General features: G+C 37.1%; 1 protein-coding gene across 2 annotated transcripts in view; it reads left to right on the top strand.

Annotated features, from left to right (window-relative positions):
* Nucleotides 1–20,518, top strand: part of LOC117426936 (alpha-1,6-mannosylglycoprotein 6-beta-N-acetylglucosaminyltransferase A-like) — an 84,488-nt gene that overhangs the window by 6,523 nt on the left and 57,447 nt on the right. For both annotated transcript variants that reach the window (XM_034045188.3, XM_034925538.2), the window contains 2 exons: nucleotides 10,500–10,917; nucleotides 18,893–19,060. In XM_034045188.3, coding sequence (XP_033901079.1) covers nucleotides 10,689–10,917; nucleotides 18,893–19,060 — 397 coding nt within the window. In that variant the 5' untranslated portion in view covers nucleotides 10,500–10,688. The remainder of the gene's footprint in view (nucleotides 1–10,499; nucleotides 10,918–18,892; nucleotides 19,061–20,518) is intronic.

Here is a 20,518-nt window from a genome sequence, read left to right as displayed (position 1 = left end):
ATTTTAACATTTTTTTATATAAAAGAACTACAGTTATGCTAATGGTTGATGTCTGGTTCAGTGCAATATAAATAATGTTACCTCTACAGTAAAGGTGGATAATCAGTGATATCGGTTTTAACTGAAAAGCAAAGAAGTATATTTCTGTCTGGAACACCTTTCCTTGGTTAATTTAGTTCACAGGTCATTTTACAGCACTCAAAACCCGTAAAATCAAATGTCTTCATACAGTAGCTGCATTTATGAAATGCTGGTCTAGTGGAGAGTGGTCATTTACTGCAGCACAATGTGAAGCGTCCCCTCAACTAGTAGTAAACCTGCAGCCTTCAACAGTGGCACAATGCAATATCAAAGTGTTTTTATAAGTAAAGGTTGGCTTTCCCATTACAAGAATAGCTTTTCACTTACAAGTAAGACCCTTAAGACAGACAAGGTTTGAAATAGTGTATGCAAATCTGCATATCTAGGGTGGAGTAAGTCTATGCTTTTCCAAATTTGCACTTTCTGAACAACACAACAATACTACAATATTGTGTTTTCTTTTAGTTTTTGCTGCAGTAAAGAAAATAAAGGACGCTGCTCAATTTAAGCCTACTTCACTGTGTTGCTGTTCACACAAATAAATGTTCAAAAAAAGTTAACTTCAAATCCTATTTGTCTTGTAGTGTAAATTGTGACTTACTGTAAATAGTGAAAAATCACTACTCGACCATCAAGCTGTTTTCCCAGCTGCACGGTGTGTGTGCTTCCACTCGTTCGGGTGATGATCCAGGATTGTAATGCATACAGTATGTAGGTCCGTGGCCTTGCCAAGAGGTTGTTAAAAAGTCTGAGCTGACAAGTGAAATTAAAGCTCTTTATGTCTGTTTTCTCCATAAATGTTAAATGTCATCTGGTCTTCCAAATGTTTTAGCATGTTCAGAATACTCAAGTGGGGAGGGCACTGGAGATGAAATAAGATGTCTTATTTCAGCGACCACACTCTGTAACACAACCCATGATCTCTTGAAAAAAAAAAAAAAAAAAGTACAGTATGTTCTACATTATGATTTATTTTCCATGCCACCTGGACAAAAAGCAATTTGATTATTTCCATCAGCACCACTCCAAGATTATAACGGTAGGAAATACTGTGTGTGCTACTGTAGCCAAACTCAGTCTCAACTAATGGAGTGGACGCAAGAAATGCTGGAGATTCTGCAAGGGAGAGGGTGAATGATATTGTGCATACTGTATAGACATATTGTGCATACTGTATAGACATATTGTGCATACTGTATAGTCTTGGAATCGATATTTTAGAGACATAATAATTGTGATTGCTCAACTGCTTTCATTTGAAGCCATTTAAATTGACTAGCAGTGACTTAAATTTAAGTAATTTGTTGCCACTGTGAGAAGCTCATTTTAACAGAATACTGCTATTGCAAGTTTGATTAACGAGGTGATGGAATTGGGAATTGATTTTAAAAAGGAATTGGAAATGGAGTTGGAATTGAAAAACAGGAATTGACTGTAACCGTGCTTCTGGCTTTTGATGGTGAAATAAGGTGAGATTATGTTTTCCAGATTGGTGTCATGGTCCAAACAGCCTAATCATTTTTAAAACCAGTGACTGACTGTGGCAAAGTGGTTTGCAGTGCTCAGTAATAACAAACACAACACAGTTCACGGTGAAAAACAGCTCTTTATTTGTGCTGCAAATAATAGTAACTGGCCCTACACAACGATGTGTCTGGCACAGTTAAAACCCACAGTCCGGGGTTGGTGCTGGCTTTCAGCAACAGCTCCCGGATAGTTTAGCCATCTAACAATGACAAATACAATTATTAATAGACAGACAAAAACACGAAAAACATTCATGGTTAAATCGCTCTCATACGTCCTTTACAGGTCTTTCCGTAACCATAACAAAGGAACAGATTGCGTGACCACATCCCCTGATACACCTTCAGTCACGCCCCCTTCGGTAGCGAGTGCAATCACGTGTCCTCCAATCCATGACTGACACATTGCCTACCGCATTAAGGCGATGACTTGTGGTATTTTGACTCCGCCCCCTTTCTGGATGGCCGACTTCCGACTGACCCTGGAATTAACTGTCAAACCATCCAGTCCGGGGCACACTGCTGTTACACAGCACCCTCACAGAAACATTTCAAAACCTACTTTATGTTGTGTTATCCCCCTGATTTTGTGATTTAAAAAAAAAAAGAACCTTAACCGTAAGTGATCATGAAAGTAATATTTTTTCATTTACCAAACAGACATAAAAGGGTATTGTACTGTAGCTCCAGCAGTATTCATCCTGTGAACTGTTCTTTTTTTTTTGTACTAAACAATTTTGACTAATGTCAAAAGAGTGTCAGAATAATTAAAATGTTCACCCCTGGCTTAAATTGTACAGGCACAGTCACTTGCTTGGGTCTGTTCCACAAATAGTCTTTGAGGATCCTACAGTACAATAGGCAGACAGTATATTCAGTACCAGATATATTATTGGTCTGTGAAGCACCTTGGTGTGTGCAGCATGCTCCAGTTGCATGACAACCTTTTTGTGCCTTTGTGACTGCATGAAAATAGGGGGAGGGGGGGTGGAATTGGAATAGACTTTTTTTCTTTAGTTGATGAGCTGAGTTGTGTTTGACTGCTTACGAAAGATATTTCTATTACTTACAATGTAAACTGTCAATTTAATATCTGTAAGATGCTTTTTGTCATACTTGTTTTTCAACAAGTATTTAATAAATAAATCAACCTAAATAAAGAGGCATTTTTGTCAGGGATTACATAGACTTTTTTTTTTTTTTCATGGTTAAGACTGTATCAAACATATTATGTAATATGTTTTGTCAGAAATCTTTGTATGCGTTTCTTCTCTTGACATTACAGACAACTTATTGTTCTGTAGGGAACTCTTAAAAACAGTCTGTTTTTAGTTGAAAGTTAATTGCGCTAAAGTACGCCAAGAGAGAGAAATGATTCACAGGCAGAGGAAATTACTTTTTTCTTTATAAACATCCATACAGGGAAGAAGTTATTATTCATTATGTTTTCCCTATTCATTGTGCCAGTCCTAGGCCCTGTCCACACTACATAACCGATCTCGAGAACCGTACTCAAAAACGTTTTTTTAATCCAGCTCAGCATCCACGCTAAAGTACCATTTCATGTTTAGTCGCGCTTAATGCATACAAACACAGAAAATAGTTTGGTTACAGTTCCTAGCAGCGCAATCAAATAAATTACTTAATTAAGCCCTATATAAATAAATGTATAAAAACAGCGAAGCAGTATGAAAAAATAATAGCATCGGGGTACGATAATGGTCTGTTTTGATTCGAGGGCGAGGGCATTAATTGCATTATTACAGAAATGTTATGAAGCCTAATTATTCAAATAGTGCTAAAATCCAAATCGCTATTTTATCCTACTTACTGTATATAAAAGAGACAAGAACTAGTTATGTTCACACCAAACTGACTTTATTCAAACTGAATGTTAATTCAAAGAATCAATATTCCGTTTAAAAAATAATAATAAAAACAAAATTAAAATAATAATAATTTACTAATAGCAAGTTTGAACTTATCTGACTGGCAGCAGTAGGAAAACAAGATAAATGTTTGTGGAATGGTATAAGTAGCTTGCCGTATATTTTTGTTTTCTTAAAAAACAAAACGACAACTTACTTTTTATAATAACTAGGGAAAAGTAAAACCACCTTCACGTGCATAATGCATGTATCCATTTCTTAAGAAAAAGCATGCTTTAACATATTGAATTATGCTACTGTGCAGTTTATTTATTTTGGGCCATTGCCTTACACAAAAGAGCTTACAAGATAGCTTTGCCCTTTTGTTATTTGTTAGTTTTAGCACGTGACCTCGAACCTGCTGTTAATCTATAGTTAAAGCAGTTTCTAACTAGGTATTGCCCTCTAGCTGCCAGAAAGACGATTAACAAGCCCCAACGCAGTGACAACGTACCGTAAAACGCACAGAATCGCGTTGTTGGGGGAAAGCATAACGACTGATGTGAACGGTAAGTGCCGCCTTTAAGCTGGTTTAAAGGCAGCTAATACGGTTTAAAGGCATAACAGGGCCTAAATGTAGGTGAGTTTGAATCAAATGAAACTCCAAACACAATTTTTTGTGCTGGTTCCATATCAAGGTTTCCTGACCAGCAGTATAGTCAAGTTTGTGGATACTGCTACCAACACCATGATAGGAAATGTTCCCTAAACATAACCTTTAAAGTTATTATTATTATTATTATTATTATTATTTATTTCTTAGCAGACGCCCTTATCCAGGGCGACTTACAATCGCAAGCAAATACAAATACATTCAAGTGTTACAATACAAGTCATACAATAAGAGCAGAAATACAATAATACAATAAAGTACAGCGGTATTGTAGTCTACAGATGAGAAAAGCTACTGTACGTCAAAGGGTACTTGATACTGTAATCCACATTGTAATCCATAATGCAGTCCTACAGCAATATACAGTAACACACTGCTCCAGGGTTTTAGGTGTCAAACCATATTCTGTTGCAGACTGTGTTTCACATTCTGCTGGTTTACCAGGTCCTGGGCTGTGCTTAGTCTTCTTTCTATCACAGTGATTGGTGCTATACTATAGTAGTTACTGGATAAAGTAGTAACTTGCCTACTTTGCACTGCTGCTTTGGAAATACCATTTAAGAACTAAACAAGAATTGAGGGATTTTTGTCCCAGTAAAAATGCTGCTTTGGATTTTAACCCAAGAAATGAAGCACTAAAATTTCTGCAATTGTTCACACTACTGCGCCCTCTGAAACACTGAAAGGGCGTGTGCTCTGTCCTCTTTAACCCAGTGAACAAGTAGGATGGGAATGCCATTTTGGATAGCATTGCTGTAATAAAGATACTTCACAAAAGGGAAATGATTTGTAGTGCCGTTGTAGAATTCATAACTTCTCAGCTTCCTTAACTTTGCCAGGCTGAATCTCAATTTGTACAGTTTCTGTCTGATAACACTTAATTTGCATTGAACAATATTCTGTGCCTCAGTAAAATATTGTACTGTACAGGGTGTTTTTGTTCCACAGTAATAGCCAGGACGCCATTTTATGAATATAAAAATAAGGTTCCCAGGCCCAGTGAATGTCCACTATCACTTTCCACAGTAATTTGTTTTGCTTCAGTACTGTACCAGAAGATTTCAAGCCAGATAATTAGTCTTTTCAGCATAACTTGTAAATAGTTAATCCTATAATTTAGGTAAAGCTACTGTTTACCATGATTCAAACTATTGTTTGTACAAACATTGTGCCATATGGTTGTATCATTTTGGCTGTTTCTGTCAGCAGTGCTCGAAGTAAGATTTATATTTTTAAACAAAGTTTCTTAATAATATACACACAATACTTGACATCCAAATGCAGATTTTTTCTAGACAAGAAAATAAAACATGTTTTTCTTATTATTTTTAAAGGCAGTACCAAAACAAACACTTTTTAATTTTTTTATGGACACATTCTGTGGCATATACTGTATTTGGCCATTGCTTTCATTTAAAAAAAAAAAAAAATTTTTAAAAAAGAAAACAAAAACAGGTTTCATTGGTCTCCATCACAGTGCTGTGCACACACACACGCTTTATCTAAATGAATCAAAAAGGAATGAACACCAATAATCTAGTCAAAATATTCTGTAGCACCAGCTTGGGGCACCACCTGGATCATACTGAGAACAAAAAACGTAATGTTGAGCTTGAAGGCGTTATAAACCAGTCCACAGATTCTGTCTATATGCACATGTCCTCTTTCTGTGCTGCTTTGTGGTTTGATTCCGTTTGATGAAAACATATGGAGACTCTCCGCTCTGTGGGGCTACGTTTTGCTTTCCTAAAATATACTGCTGAGCCTTTGCATGCCGCCGTACTGTTATGTTTAGTCATTGTTTCTTAAAAGAGGAACAGCCTGCTGTAAAGTCAGTATTCCTGGCAATTTGTGACCCTGCTTGCCTACAATAACTGCTGTGCATTTCGCCCCGATTGTTGAACTAACCAGCTGAACTGTTGGCACCCCATGATGGTTGAAATTTTCTTTACTAAGCTTTTCGTTTCGCCGACTCGTAAAACAAAGACTTGGATGTTGAGGGCGTTTCCCTTTCAGAAAGTGACTCGTTCTCTTTGTTACGTGTGCTGCTTTCAATTTCAGATGGTCTGTTAGCTGGCTTTCTAATTTTAATTTGAGTATTTTCTGCTGTCTGGTAGCTGCCATTTTTAGCTCCTTTCAGTTTTTACCACCTGACTTGACCGCACTGGTCTGCATGATTATTATTATTATTATTATTATTATTATTATTATTATTATTATTATTATTATTAGTGGTAGTAGTCATAGTAGTATTTTGTTGTTTTTCAGCTAAAGTTAATTTATGCTAAGTACAGTACACCCCTTTGATGCCTTCAATAAAGCATAGTTGTACTGCAGGATTGGTAAAAAATGTGTCGTCTTGAAAAACAAATCTTGGTTTACATACTGAAATGTTATTTTTATAAGGATACAGAAATGCGCTGTAATACTATATATATCTTTTGGGGAAAAAAACCCCCATCAAAATATTGTAAAAATTTCCAGCAGAAAGGTGGTCGCCTGAAAGTGCCTACGTTAATATTTACGGTCACCTACAGAGAAAAAAGGTCACCATGGCAACCAAAATGGTCGCTACTTCGAGCACTGAGCAGTCATGACTGAGTTCAGAACTTTCCCAGGCAGCAGAAGTTAATTTAACCTGCTTTGTTTAGTCAACAGTGTTGTTTTCCTGAAGGCTTGAATTGCACTCTGATGCTTGCTACTGTAACCTGTTGTATTTGCTAGAGCTGGGCTATTTTTTCTTCTTGTTGTTCATTCAAATTATGGAATTAGACAGCTGATAAGCTCAGTTAAATTATTTTCTTTATTTCCACACTTATGCCCAGGAGGTTAGAAATCGAGATGAGATGAATATAATGGTTTCAGACTTCTTTTCAAACTGAATGAACAGTTTACCTGAACAGTTTTTGCTGCAGATACATCCACTGTACTGTACAGTATGGTATGAAGATAATGATCCTGAAAGTTCAGGTTTACTGAATTACATACCTGCAAAAAAAACTACATTTTTAAACCAACGTGTTGCAGTTTCTTAAAAAAAAACAAAAAACAGATGATTTCATCCCATTTCACTGGATTCCACCGATTTACAGTGCTTTGCAAATTACAAATGTTTCTTCGGAGAAGCCGTACTGTGAAACTGAGTTCCTATTGTCACACCCTAGTCTCTGTCTCTTTGGATAAAAGTGTCTGCTAAATGACTAATTCATAATGCTGGTAATAATAATAATATTAATAATAATAATAATAATAATAATAATAATAATAATAATATTTCCTGAATAAAACAATTTGGCCTAATTTGGCCTAATTCTTAACCCCTTTTTCACTATGAAAAAGGGGTTAAGAATTTTGAAATAATTCATCTTTTGAGAATCACGTAGGAATGTAAAACAGCTGTTCATATTCAGTTTATATTCACTAAGACACCAAATAGGCCTATCTTCCTGCATTTTCAAAATGCAATTGTAGTACTACTGCACTCTCTAAAACGCTGTGCTTGTCCTCTTTTGACCCAGTACACAAGTAGAGAAAATGAACAGGACATTTGGGAGTTTCTGTGGGAATGCCACTCATTTTGCATAGTATTCTGGGATGGAAAAAAGACTCCTAATGCATAGCAGTTTCACCCATTCCAGGTTTGAACATGTGCCTGATTAGCCCCAGAGGTAACGACAAGCTCAGGTGTATCTTATTAAGCTCATAGTAAAACCTGGAATAGATCAAACTGCTATGCAATAGGAGTCTTACTTCTATCTCTGGTATTGCTGTTATCAAGATACTTACTAAAAGAGCAAGTTTAAAGTGATTTGTACTGCTGTAGAATTCATAACTTCTCATCCATTTTCCGGGCTGAATCTCTGTTTGCACATTTCTGTCTGCTTAAGTTTTCCCACAAACAACATTCTGTGCCTTAGCAAAATTCGCTTTTTACCTTGCAGAATGTTTCCTCTTGCCGTTTACGTTGAATAAAATATTGACTCGCTCTGTTAATGATTAACAGTTTGCTTCAAAGTGTGTAATACAATAGTGCAATTGTCATGGGAACTTGGAACGCCAAAAAAAAGAGATCTTTTGAGCGGGAATTCCCGGCGGAATGCCTTTGTAGAGAGAAAGACACCGAACTTGAGAACACTGAGATCAGTCATTAGCTCAGAGAAAGGGCCATGTGCTGCTCATTCAAGTCCTATTGGTGTCAAATAAGTTGCTATCTCGACAGCAAGCTGGACAGACTTCAAGTACCATCCTGGCAACAAAGAGTACAGGTGAAGCGCTGCCTGAGAGAGAAAGGTACATACTGCAGCAGCAGCTCGGTCATTGTGTGAGCTAAGATTATTTAAAAGGGGCTGCAAATCAGCTCTAGTGATAGGAAGGCTGTACTGTAAATAAAACAATACTTACAAAGATGAGTCTAATATTGTAAAATGACAGTAGACTTTGTATGCACTGCATAATAAAGGCTGGCAGTGTCATGTAGTTTTAGGCCTTTTCATTTGTTTGTGGAGCATGATGTTCAGGCAGAAACACAACAGGTTTTGAGGAAATTATCTGTGCTTGAGCCTCAAAAGACAATCAAGGTTCCTCATTTTCATAATAAAAGAATAATAACTATACATCTGCTTTGCTTTTGTATTTCAATTGAAATCAAATACTTCAGAATAATGGCCACAAATTCATATTAGCTTTTATTCCTATGATGTCCACTTAACCATCTGATCACTTTAAATTTCATTATGCAGCTGTGGCTTTTTTATATAAAGTTATCTTCAAAAACTAGGAAATGAGTTGCAAAATAAATATGAAACATGAGTTGCTGAACTCCTGTGAAATGCAATAGAGTTGCATGCTGGCTGTAACGCTGGTTTGTTGCTGTAGCTCGGATCCTGTAAATATGCAGCAGGGACCGCAGTACAGTCTTTAAGCTCCGTATCTCACTTTTGAATGGAAACAGGAAACACTTGTTCTGTACACAAGCTTTTGTAGTGTACTTGTGAAAACACAGATTTTTCTAAATTATGTAAATGTCTCATATTTCAAACCTGTTACTGTTAAAACAAACTTAAAGGGAAGGGCACTGCCTTGCATATGGTACCGTACATGTATAACTGCACATAGGCCTGTAGACATTGTAAGTACTACATAGGACCATTCTGAAATATATACAAAAAATATTTGGGTACATTTACAGTAACTGTGTTTTAAAACGAATAGGGCATTGCAAACAATTCAACCGTAAGTACAATATAGTGTAATGTTAAAATGTTCAATGGGTTCGACCTCAATGGAGAGCAAAAGATGGCCTTACTACTGGCTTAATTCATGACTTCGGCCCAGTATCTGTCAAATAGAAACATCTGTACCGGTACATTATTTTATGCTTATACAGTACTGCTGATTTATTGTTATTTGCTTTTGATCTTCCTTATACTACAGCTACACATTTTGTTTTGTTCTTTTTCACTTATTAACATGTTGCTTAGTCACAGGACATGAGTGCTGTGGCTCAAACAAGATTGTATTACAGTACTATTGCACCTGTCTTGTTGTGACTTGCAGTATTTACTCATTTGTAATGCAATCCTTGCTCTTGAAATGGCATTTTGAAATGTTCTCTACTGACAAACAACAGAAATCCCACTGTGTGTATTTTTTTGCATGAATTGCACCTCCAACAGTAGTACAGCATGAAACAGGATTGAAGTATAGGGCAATAAGAGAAGCAAGTCTGTTGGGCTTTGCCTAGTGAATGCACCAGTAGTGTATAGATTTAAGGACATCAATAGTAAACAACAAAACGACAAAATGAATAGAACCTATACTTTTTGATAAGTATCTTTCACACCCAGGCGACACGACAGGCGACACAAAATAAATAGAAATAAATCAGAGAACAGCTTCAATGCAGGTGTTTGTCATGTTTCTGTGAAATTATCATGTCACCTTATTAAAAATCAGAGCCTTTTAAATGTATCAAGATGTATCAAGACATTTTTTTTTTTAAGGCCTTTGACTAACACACATTTATAACAGATTTTGAATACTGGATAGGGCTGTACTAGTTATTATCAGTTGGATCTATTCTTTCTGTGATGTAAGACAACAGTATGAGCATATACAGTACAGCGCTGTGTAAAATATTTCTAATTCCTTAGGAGATTTTAACTGATCTAAAAGTTGTTATGGAAAAAGAAAGTTTGGTCTTTTGAGAAAAAAGTACAGCGCCACATTTTCCTGTAATTGTGTGGTTTTAAGACAAACGTTTTAAACTGGATGTTAACTGGCCTTGACTCGATTACAGCATCATAGTTTCTGAATGCTGTAATAACGTATCCTGTTTTTGTCCCCCTCCAGGATGAAGCTGTGTGCCACTGATTTGACTGGAAATTTGACTGACTGAGGGAAATGCGGATCACTGGAAGACCACAACAGCAACGGCAGAAAGAAACCCTGGTAACCATGAACGGGCTCATCTCTTCAGGCCTGTGTGGCGTTTTGTAACCTGGTTTAAATTGTTTCTGGTGGCCTTCACACTTCGTGATCATGGGCTGGAAGCTCTCCTCCCAGAAGCTTGGCTTTTTCCTTGTGACATTTGGCTTCATATGGGGCATAATGCTCCTACACTTCACCATCCAGCAGCGGACACAGCATGAAAGTAGCAGCATGCTTCGGGAGCAGATCCTAGACCTCAGCAAGCGCTACATCAAAGCACTGGCAGAGGAAAACCAGAATGTGGTGGATGGGCCCTATGTTGGGACAATGACAGCGTATGGTGAGTAACACACTTTTTTTGTTATCGGAGCACCTTAAATGTGCTCTGACAATGATTAGACTAGTTTACTGTTGTTGTATATTCTATGGAATCAATTGCATGATGTTGTATATTGTGCATGTGCTTTGTTCTGGATGACTGCTAAATGGCAGTACTGCAAATGCTTGCATTACTAATCTACTGTAAGTACTGTAGATTATTATATGTTTTTACTTGCAAGGGAAATAAATACAACTTAAGATCATGTTAGTTTTACTGTAACATATTAAAACAGTACCTATTTGTGTGGGCTGACTGTAAATGCAAAGATAATAAGACCATTGATTTGGTGGGCTGCGTTCAGAATGGGAGTTTTTATTAGCTCTCCGATGCCTATCTAGCTTATTAGATTGTTATTTATTTATTTTTTTTAAGTGCTGTAACTGTATCATTTGTGCTTTTTTCCCTTTACATTTGATTATATCTGTGCTGCTTTTATAGTATTAAGTTATTGCAAAGGAGAGAACTACGGTAACGGTTTTATTGATTTAGATATGCTTTTAGGGGTACATACCTGTATAGATCTGTATTTTTTTTTCTCATGTGTCAAGTTACCTGTGTCTGCTGGAGCTCCATAAGGAGCACTGCATTGACCTGTGCAATCCCTAAAAGGTTTGAAGGAAAGTTGTCTGAGGCTACTTTGCCTTTTCATCCTTCATAGGCAATTGCAGACTAGACCCTGGCCCTTGCCTTGGCAACGTCCACTGATTCAGTTCTGTGGGTGAGAAGAGACTACAGTATAAGGGACTTGCAGCAGTGAAGTGACATTTGGCATTTTAAATCGAGTAGAAAATAGTGATATAATTTAGAAAACAATTATGTAAAATGAAATAAAAATGTCAATATACACTTTAATTTGGTGTGATTTTATGTTCTTGTCATAAAATCAGCAAATATTGATATCTAAAATAAAAATGTGTAAAAATATATATTATACAAATTAAATCCGAAACCAAAGTAATTCTTGTTTTCCAGTACACTGATTACATACAGTATGTAGCCTTTGGAGGTCCTACTGGACACCGTTTACAATAGATACGATTCTAATGGAGCCTGGATCATTGGTCTGTCCTTGTGTACAAAAGGGCACAAATATGAGAGCTCTCCTGCTTTCTCTATAACAAGGTGTGTCCTCGTAATGCAGTGAGTGTCATGCTGCGATTGACATGAATGATGCAGCTTCATAGCAACTTTACAATAATCCCTGTTCTAGAGTAAAGCAATAAAATGGATATTTTTCCATTGTATGGATATTTGATATTTACCCTAGTGTTTTTTTCTTTCTTCCCTCTTCACATACTGTACAATTCATTTATTGCACCTGTTACATATATGTGTGTGTGTGTGTGTTCAGTAATATGCATCTTTTGAAATGTGTTATTTATGGCAATAACATATTTAACAGATCTGTTAATGTTACAAGCAACTCGGAAGGTTCATCTAAGGAGTCTACATTATTATTATTATTATTATTTATTTCTTAGCAGACGCCCTTATCCAGGGCGACTTACAATCGCAAGCAAATACAACTACATTCAAGTGTTACAATATAAGTCATACAATAAGAACAAGAAATACAATAATTCTCAAGTGTGACAAACCACAATTCAATAATACAGCAGATAATAGTGAAAGTTACATCAGGATATGATTAAATAGTGATAGTTACATCAGGATATGATTAAGTACAAAATACTACAGATTAAACACTTGGCAGATTACAATATTCTGAGGTACAGGATTAAATGCAGTAAAATAGGGGGCGGATAAGAGCAAAATAAAGCATATTTAAATGAAGGGTGATAGTGTCCCAGGATACAACAGAGGAGTTCTACAGGTGCTGTTTGAAGAGGTGAGTCTTAAGGAGGCGCCGGAATGTGGTCAGGGACTGGGCAGTCCTGACATCTGTAGGAAGGTCGTTCCACCACTGCGTAGCAAGGGTGGAGAAGGAGCGGGCTCGGGAGGCAGGGGAGCGTAGCGGAGGTAGAGCCAGTCTTCTAGTGCAGGCGGAGCGGAGAGGTCGAGTGGGGGTGTAGGGAGAGATGAGGGTCTGGAGGTAGCTGGGTGCAGTCTGATCAAGGCATCTGTAGGCTAGTACAAGAGTCTTGAACTGGATGCGAGCGGTGATCGGGAGCCAGTGGAGCGAGCGGAGTAGTGGAGTAGCGTGGGCGAAGCGAGGTAGAGAGAACACCAGGCGAGCAGCAGAGTTCTGGATGAGCTGGAGCGGACGGGTGGCGGACGCAGGGAGGCCAGCCAGGAGGGAGTTGCAGTAGTCTAGGCGGGAGAGTACCAGGGCCTGGACCAGGAGCTGGGTAGCATAGTTGGTGAGGAAGGGTCGGATTCTTTGGATGTTGCTCAGGAAGAATCTGCAAGTGCATGTATGTATGTTACCAGTTAAAAGTTTGATTTACTTTTCACAAAAATGGTGAAGTATGGGATTAAGTATTCTATTCAATGTGTATACAAAGGTCTACCTACAAAAGTAACAGCTGCAATAAATGTATTGATTAGAAGAATGATATACATTGATATTCGTATTTTGCAGATTGCAATGGGAAGTTGTAGTTCAACACCTGCTCCTGGTTTCTGTCAATTCCAACCACCCTTTCTAATATTAGACTATTGCATGTACAGTGCAACACAGAGCACTTCTAGGTACCATGATTTTATAGTTACTATAAAAGACAGAGCTGATAAGAATTAGAAGAGAAAGAATTGATTTAGCATAACAGTTTGACCAGATGTAATCTGTAGTAGATACAGTACAATAGAAGGTGACTTCAGCCTGGCACAACTATGATAACACATTGTAACAATCAGCCTTGAACCGTCAATAAATGATTAGTCAGTTAAATAGACCTGTTCTGTTAAAAAAAGGCTCATTAGAAAAAAATCCATAACTCTCTTTTCAGAATAATTTGAAACGCATTCAATCCCTGCCTGTGGTTCAGTATTGTTAGAATAAGAAATGCTACCTGCAGTATTCTTAACTGCTTACCTGTCATTTTAACCGTGCCCCAGATATTTTGAATGTTTTGTTTTTATTGCAATCAAAGAAACAATCTTGCGGGAGGGATGAAATAAGCTAGAGATAAAAAGTGTGTCTATACATTTACTAGTGTACTGTATTGCAGTTCTATGTAGGACTATAGCTAATCAACATGAGCCCTTATGTTTTACACAGTTGTGTACATTCATTATATATTTTTTTGTCATTAACCCATAAACCCTTAGGTTTCAAATGTACAAGTTAACAAACCTACTGTATGCCACAGAACATCCCTATTATCCCTTTAACATAAAAGGTGCGGCTGAATTGTTTCATTTTGGCTACTCGTTTAATGTGTTTTACAGGTTCTTCACTAGAAGAAGGGTTTAAATAGTTTTCATAGCTGGCATAAAGGAAGCGACTGCACCCTATTTCTGGTGCCGCTCCCCCAGGTAGTGTCAAGAATGTGATATTGTTTGAGATAAGAACATATCCAGTTTTACTTGCAGGTTTATCTTTAGTAAACAAAGCTGTAAAACTCTATGTGTGTCCTCACCAGCCTGCTTCAGAAAGCCTTATTAATACAGTAATTGTTCTTGTCCATACAGTAATTGTTCTTGTATACAGTACATATCCTAAAACATAAATATGGGGAAATACTAGAAAAAAAGAAAGACGACATTGACTTCTCTTAAAACTAGAAACCATGTGATGAGTCATCCCATACTCGCTATTCCAGTTTCTTCATAGGGCTTGGACATTTAATCGCACTAATTTTCTGAATGTAACCTTTGGAATAGTACAGCATACATGTGATTATGGTGCAGAGAAGAATGCTTCCAATTTGGTGATTAGCTTGATTTACAGTATTCAAACATTGTCAAATGATTTCTTTTAACAGGAAGAAAAAACACACACACACACACACACAATGCGTGAATGGCGTCTGATGAACTTTCGAAGGATTAAAACCAGGAGTGCCCAGTCCTGGTCCTGGAGGGCTGATGCCCTCCTGGTTTTTGTTCAAACTGTACACTAAATTGATTAATTGGACCAATTAAGCTTCTAATAAGGGCTTGATTGGTCTACTTAAGTAATTTAGGGCACAGTTGCAACAAAAGCCAGGAGTGACATCGGCCCTCCATGACCAGGATTGGGCACCCCTGGATTAAAACAATCTTCGAATTCCTGGCTAGCGAACAAACCTTAGAACCTTCTATTACAGCCCTAGTGTTCTGAAGGTTTTGTATGTGCATGTCTTGCTAAGACTGTTTGTTTCAAACACGATTTGACTGTATTTAAATAGAAGAAAACACAGTAAACATGTTTGAATGTGATTGTGCTGGCTGGATAGATTGAGGACGCTTGACTTCTAAATAAAAGAATCTGCAAAACATTGCTTGAAAAATAAATCTACAACATATTGATTAAGGTTAAAAAACTGAGCAAGGATCATAAACAATATCAAAAGCAGCACAGAGATGAAACGGAAAAGAGATAAATCGCAGACACAGAAGTCGTCTGGAACCCACTGAGTTTACATGCTAAATAATTAGCCTGGAAAGGAAAATAATTTAGTGCTTCATTATTTTGAACCAGGCATGCCATTTTACCACAATCTTTTGCTTAAATGATTTAGTGCCTGTGTATTTTATTTATTTAGTGTCCATGTATATTATTAAGTACTACATTTTATGTCCTTTTTAGACTGGCTATCATAGCCTTGTGTATTCTAGTCTCATTTTGTAGCGTTTGACAGTATAGAAGGTATCATTAAGTGGACTCTGTGCTTGCGCAGGATTTGAGAGGTCTGCTAGAACAATCCGATCTGTCCTTGGAGACTGGCACACACCATGATCTCATCTGAATTTCAAAGCTGTAAACTGCGGGGAACAAGTTAAAGTAGTGCTGCTAATGCTTAGGTCTCCTCCTAAAGGTCATCTTTAACACAGCTGCACAGTCACCTTGTATATAACGCTAGTAGTCTGAGTGCTCAATTAACACTGTTAACAAGTTGTCATTCAAAGAGGTGCAAGGAATTCAATACGTTATGGGTCATTCACCCATATAGGACTATGAGTGCCAAATGGACAGACTTATACCCCTATTGCAGAGAATAACAATAATAAAGAGCTGTTTTTTGTATAAACTAAAACAGGAGTATCAGTCTTTATTCCAGAATAAATAAGTTAATACCTTTTAAAACCAAGAGGTCCCATTTGATTACATAGATCCCACCAGTCAGTCTTACAAACGGAACATTATAATGTATATTCAATTGATCTAAAAAGGGACTGATCTAATGATTACACATTTAAAGTGTATGTATTAAAGCTATATCAAGCAGTTAATTAAAAATAAGTAAAACACCAGGGAGGGTCCTAGGTCTTAACTACTACATAAAGAAGGACCCACTTTTTAAAGTGAGGTAATTTTGATGATGAGGCAGTCTGGGGTTGTATTTTTACAGTATTTTTACAGTATTTTCATTTATATATTCCAAACTATCTGGTTTGATATACAGTGCAGTAATTCTCCTCCAGTGTTTGAAAGGTGCAGTCCCATCTCGATACAGTGGATATAAAAATGTGATGCCACTGCAGGGTCTCTGGCTCATCACATTACTGACAGCTGAGAGTGCTGGCCTGCCCCTGAGTTACAAGTTAATTACTGAGAGTAATTGATGAGGACTTGCTTTCCATAACATATTTTCCTAGAAAAAGGAAACGAAAAGCAAGAATGCTGCATGCTGTTCCCACTGGGCATCAGAGGGGATTCAGCAGACCAATATATTAAAGCTATTTCCATTCTTGCATTGCTCTGTGATTTTTAATAAACCACTGCTGCTGTGGTGTGGTTTACTGCGTGCGCTTGCTAGTGAGACAGTGGTGCATTTCTGAAATGCTTTTGTATTTTTGAATTGTCTGAAAGGCTTAACAGTGCTGTGGCTTGTCATGGTACTGTAGCTTTGTAATCAGCGTGCCATGTCCTACTAGTCAACTGTTTAAAATACATACCCCTGCTAATACTTGTAGAAGTGGGGGGTGGTAAATAACACAATCAAGGTCTGTTATACTGCCCCTCAAGAAAGAAATCAGAAATCCAAAAAGAGGGTCATTTTTTTGTTATTAACATATAACATAAGAATATTGTTACTGTAAGTTACAATTTCTTGTACCATGTCTGTTTTTCATGCAAGTCTAGTAAGTCTGGCGATCAAAAGAACCCACACAGTACTATACTGTACATCATTATATATTCCAAACTATCTGGTTTGATATACAGTGCATGTCCTCAAACAAGCAGTTTTTGGCCACTCATCATCAAGTTTTGCAGTCTGCTGAATTTTAAAACCTCTGTGCTGTCACCCATGGTGAATAAACAGATTTTACTGTAAAACCGATTATGAGCCGGTAGGCTGATTTAATCGAGTAATTCTTTGTTTGTCCTTTGTTTGTAATGTGTTTTGTGTTTTACAATATGTCTTCTCCCAACAGTACGTCTGGCTATAAAATCCAGTAAGAATCAAAGTCCTTACTTGTTCTGAGTTTTTCTAATAAATTATTTAATACCCCATTTTACGGCAGCAGAGTCATGTCATGGTTTAGCTTTACAATATGCCACTTGATCCGAGTAGGGCTCTCATGGTTGTCCATTACATACCAAGTTGCCATGGATAGGTCTAATTGAAATCCAGATATACACTGAGATGTGCCGCTTTTTCAGCTACTCTACTGTAATCTTCTGCGTTAGCTGGAACCTCTGATATTTACAGTGTTTTTATACAGCTGCAAATTATTTCATTTAATGAAATAATAATGAGCAAAACTCCAATGTTATGATCTACTATGCACTAATCTGATTATTCTAAAAAGCATGTTAACTACAATATCCGTAGTTTGTATCCTGTACAGGATGAAATGGAGGTGCCCATACAACCGTACCATTTAAAAAGATTAGAACTGGGCATTCCTTATTGCTATTTTTCAGGGATACTGTAGGTCATGATGACGCACTGTGTCCTTTGCAAGGGTTCTGGCTTTCCATTCCAGGCATTCCATTTATATTCCATGATTAATCCATGTGTACTTAGTCAACCAATGAGGAAGCCAAAGCCCCGAAAGAAGCAAGTGGTCATCCTCCTGAACAAGTGCAATTTATAGTAAAGAACATGTGTTCACTCCTACATTAAACAGCTGTATTTTGTGAATTACTTTCCTTTAATCAAAGCTCTGCAAAAATAAAAATATGAAGAGTAGTGCTGGGCCAAACATCAGAATATTTTTTACTTGTGTTGAAAAGCAAAAAAACATGCCTGTCTCTGCCACAAATTACACAATTGATAGAAATGAGAATTATGTATCACAGTCTGTTTTGCCGTGCACCAATTTACCACCTCGCCAGAATTTAACTAAATTGGCAAGTGGAAAAATAGCTCAGTCTGTGGGGGATTTCTGTATAAAAATATTTCCCAAAAGATCGACACAGCTGCTGTTGGTCCCCTCTTTACTCTGGCTGTCAAAAAACTGCAGCGTTTTAAACAGAGTCCGGATTAGTATGTGTATATGCAACACAACTGTTTCTAAAGCGAGTCAGTCTGGTTCTGTTTTGATTTCCCAACTGCATTTTCTACACAAATGTGCTTTGATTTAGGAACCAAGTGCATGTGAACTACAGATGAGATTGTGCGTGTGCTCATGAAAGGGGAAGTCAAATACAAGTTGTCATCTAAAACAAACAAGAGAACTTCAAAGTGAGAGCAAGTTAGAACTTTGCACAAAGAACCCTTTGAAAATAGAAAACACTTTGAAATTCTTTCAGATTTGTAGTTAATATTCATTTAAAAACATGTGTTCAGATGCCATTGATAATACCAATTACTGTAGTGCATTAGTGGCATAAATAACTGTAAACCAGCAATCATTGTGTGTGTGTTTTTTTGTACAGATTTAAAGAAGACTCTGGCTGTACTCCTAGATAACATTGTGCAGCGACTGGGGAGGTTGGAATCCAAGGTGGACACCCTGCTTTTCAATGGCACTGGGGGAAACTCGACAAACACCACCATCACTGTCGGTCCCGTCCCAGGGAACACCGAGAAAGTCAACGTGGCAGGTACGTGTCAAAACACGACATTTCCTGTTCTTTAAATATTTGTCTCTTTTTTAAAATATTGACTGGCAATGTGGCAGAGATTGTTAGCCATTGCTGGCAGAGGTTGTTAGCCATTGCTGACATTGGTTTGCACTCGTGTTAGTCCTGCTTTTTATACTGTGTTTATTCTTTTTCCTTATAGATACGGTTATGTAACTTTAGTCCTCTCTTTTTATTATTATTATTATTATTTTTGCACAAAACAAACTGTGTTGATCACAGCAGTGTGATCTGGACAGTTGACCGGAGGGTCGTGGGTTAAATCCCAGGTGGGGGACGCTGCTGCTGTACCCTTGAGCAAGGTACTTTACCTAGATTGCTCCAGTAAAAACCCAACTGTATAAATGGGTAATTGTATGTAAAAAATAATGTGTAAAAAATAATGTAATTGTATGTAAAAATAATGTGATATCTTGTAACAATTGTAAGTCGCCCTGGATAAGGGTGTCTGCTAAGAATTAAATAATAATAATAATAATAATAATAATAATAATAATAATAATAATAATAATAATAATAATAATAAAGAGAATGGGGATACTGGAAGAATGTTACTCAGAATTGTAAATATATACTTTATATTTTTACAAGCAAAGAAGAAAATCATCTTACTGTAACAACAGTAAAAGTACAATTCTTCTAGTATCACATTTGTTGTTAAATAAGAGTATGGTTTGTGTTTCAATTTTTGTTAAACATTTTACTCTGGAATATTGTTTAATTATAACTAAGGCCCTCTGAAAATCACGGAAATGTTCACAGCATTTTCACAGGTAAAGTATCGTATTTCACGGAATGTTCAAGGAAATATAAAATAAATTACGTGTACAGATTTTTTTTTTTTTTTAAACAGCAAATATACAGATAAATGCACTGACATCAAAGTTACTCAAAGCATTTTACAATAGCTTGTGAAAAGGTGTTGTAATTAACAGCCTGTAGGTAAATTGTATCTGCAAGGACAGCTTTCAGTTCTAGTACGTCAGGTCACCATTTAGGTCTTGCAAAACAAATACAATGTATAACCCATACTGATCTTGTGCATCAGTCGACTCGTCATGTGACCAGAGACAAGCAACCAGACTGTTTTACCAATTTCATAATCTCCTGCTTGTGATACTTGGCAACTTTAGGTAAGTATAGGAGGCTGTGTGGTCCAGTGGTTAAATAAAAGGGCTTATAACCAGGAGGTCTCTGGTTCAAATCCCACCTCAGCCACTGACTCATTGTGTGGCCCTGAGCAAGTCACTTAACCTTCTTGTGCTCCGTCTTTCGGGTGAGATGTAATTGTAAGTGACTCTGCAGCTGATGCATAGTTCACACACCCTAGTCTCTGTAAGTTGCCTTGGATAAAGGCTCTGCTAAATAAACAAATAATAATAAAGTATTCATGTCTGAGCTGGGCTGATGAAGGAATCA

The sequence above is a fragment of the Acipenser ruthenus genome, chromosome 11, assembly GCF_902713425.1.
Source record: "Acipenser ruthenus chromosome 11, fAciRut3.2 maternal haplotype, whole genome shotgun sequence".
NCBI lineage: Eukaryota > Metazoa > Chordata > Actinopteri > Acipenseriformes > Acipenseridae > Acipenser > Acipenser ruthenus.
The sequence above is the reverse complement of the archived record's forward strand: the minus strand, read 5'-3'. Positions and strand labels throughout refer to the sequence as shown.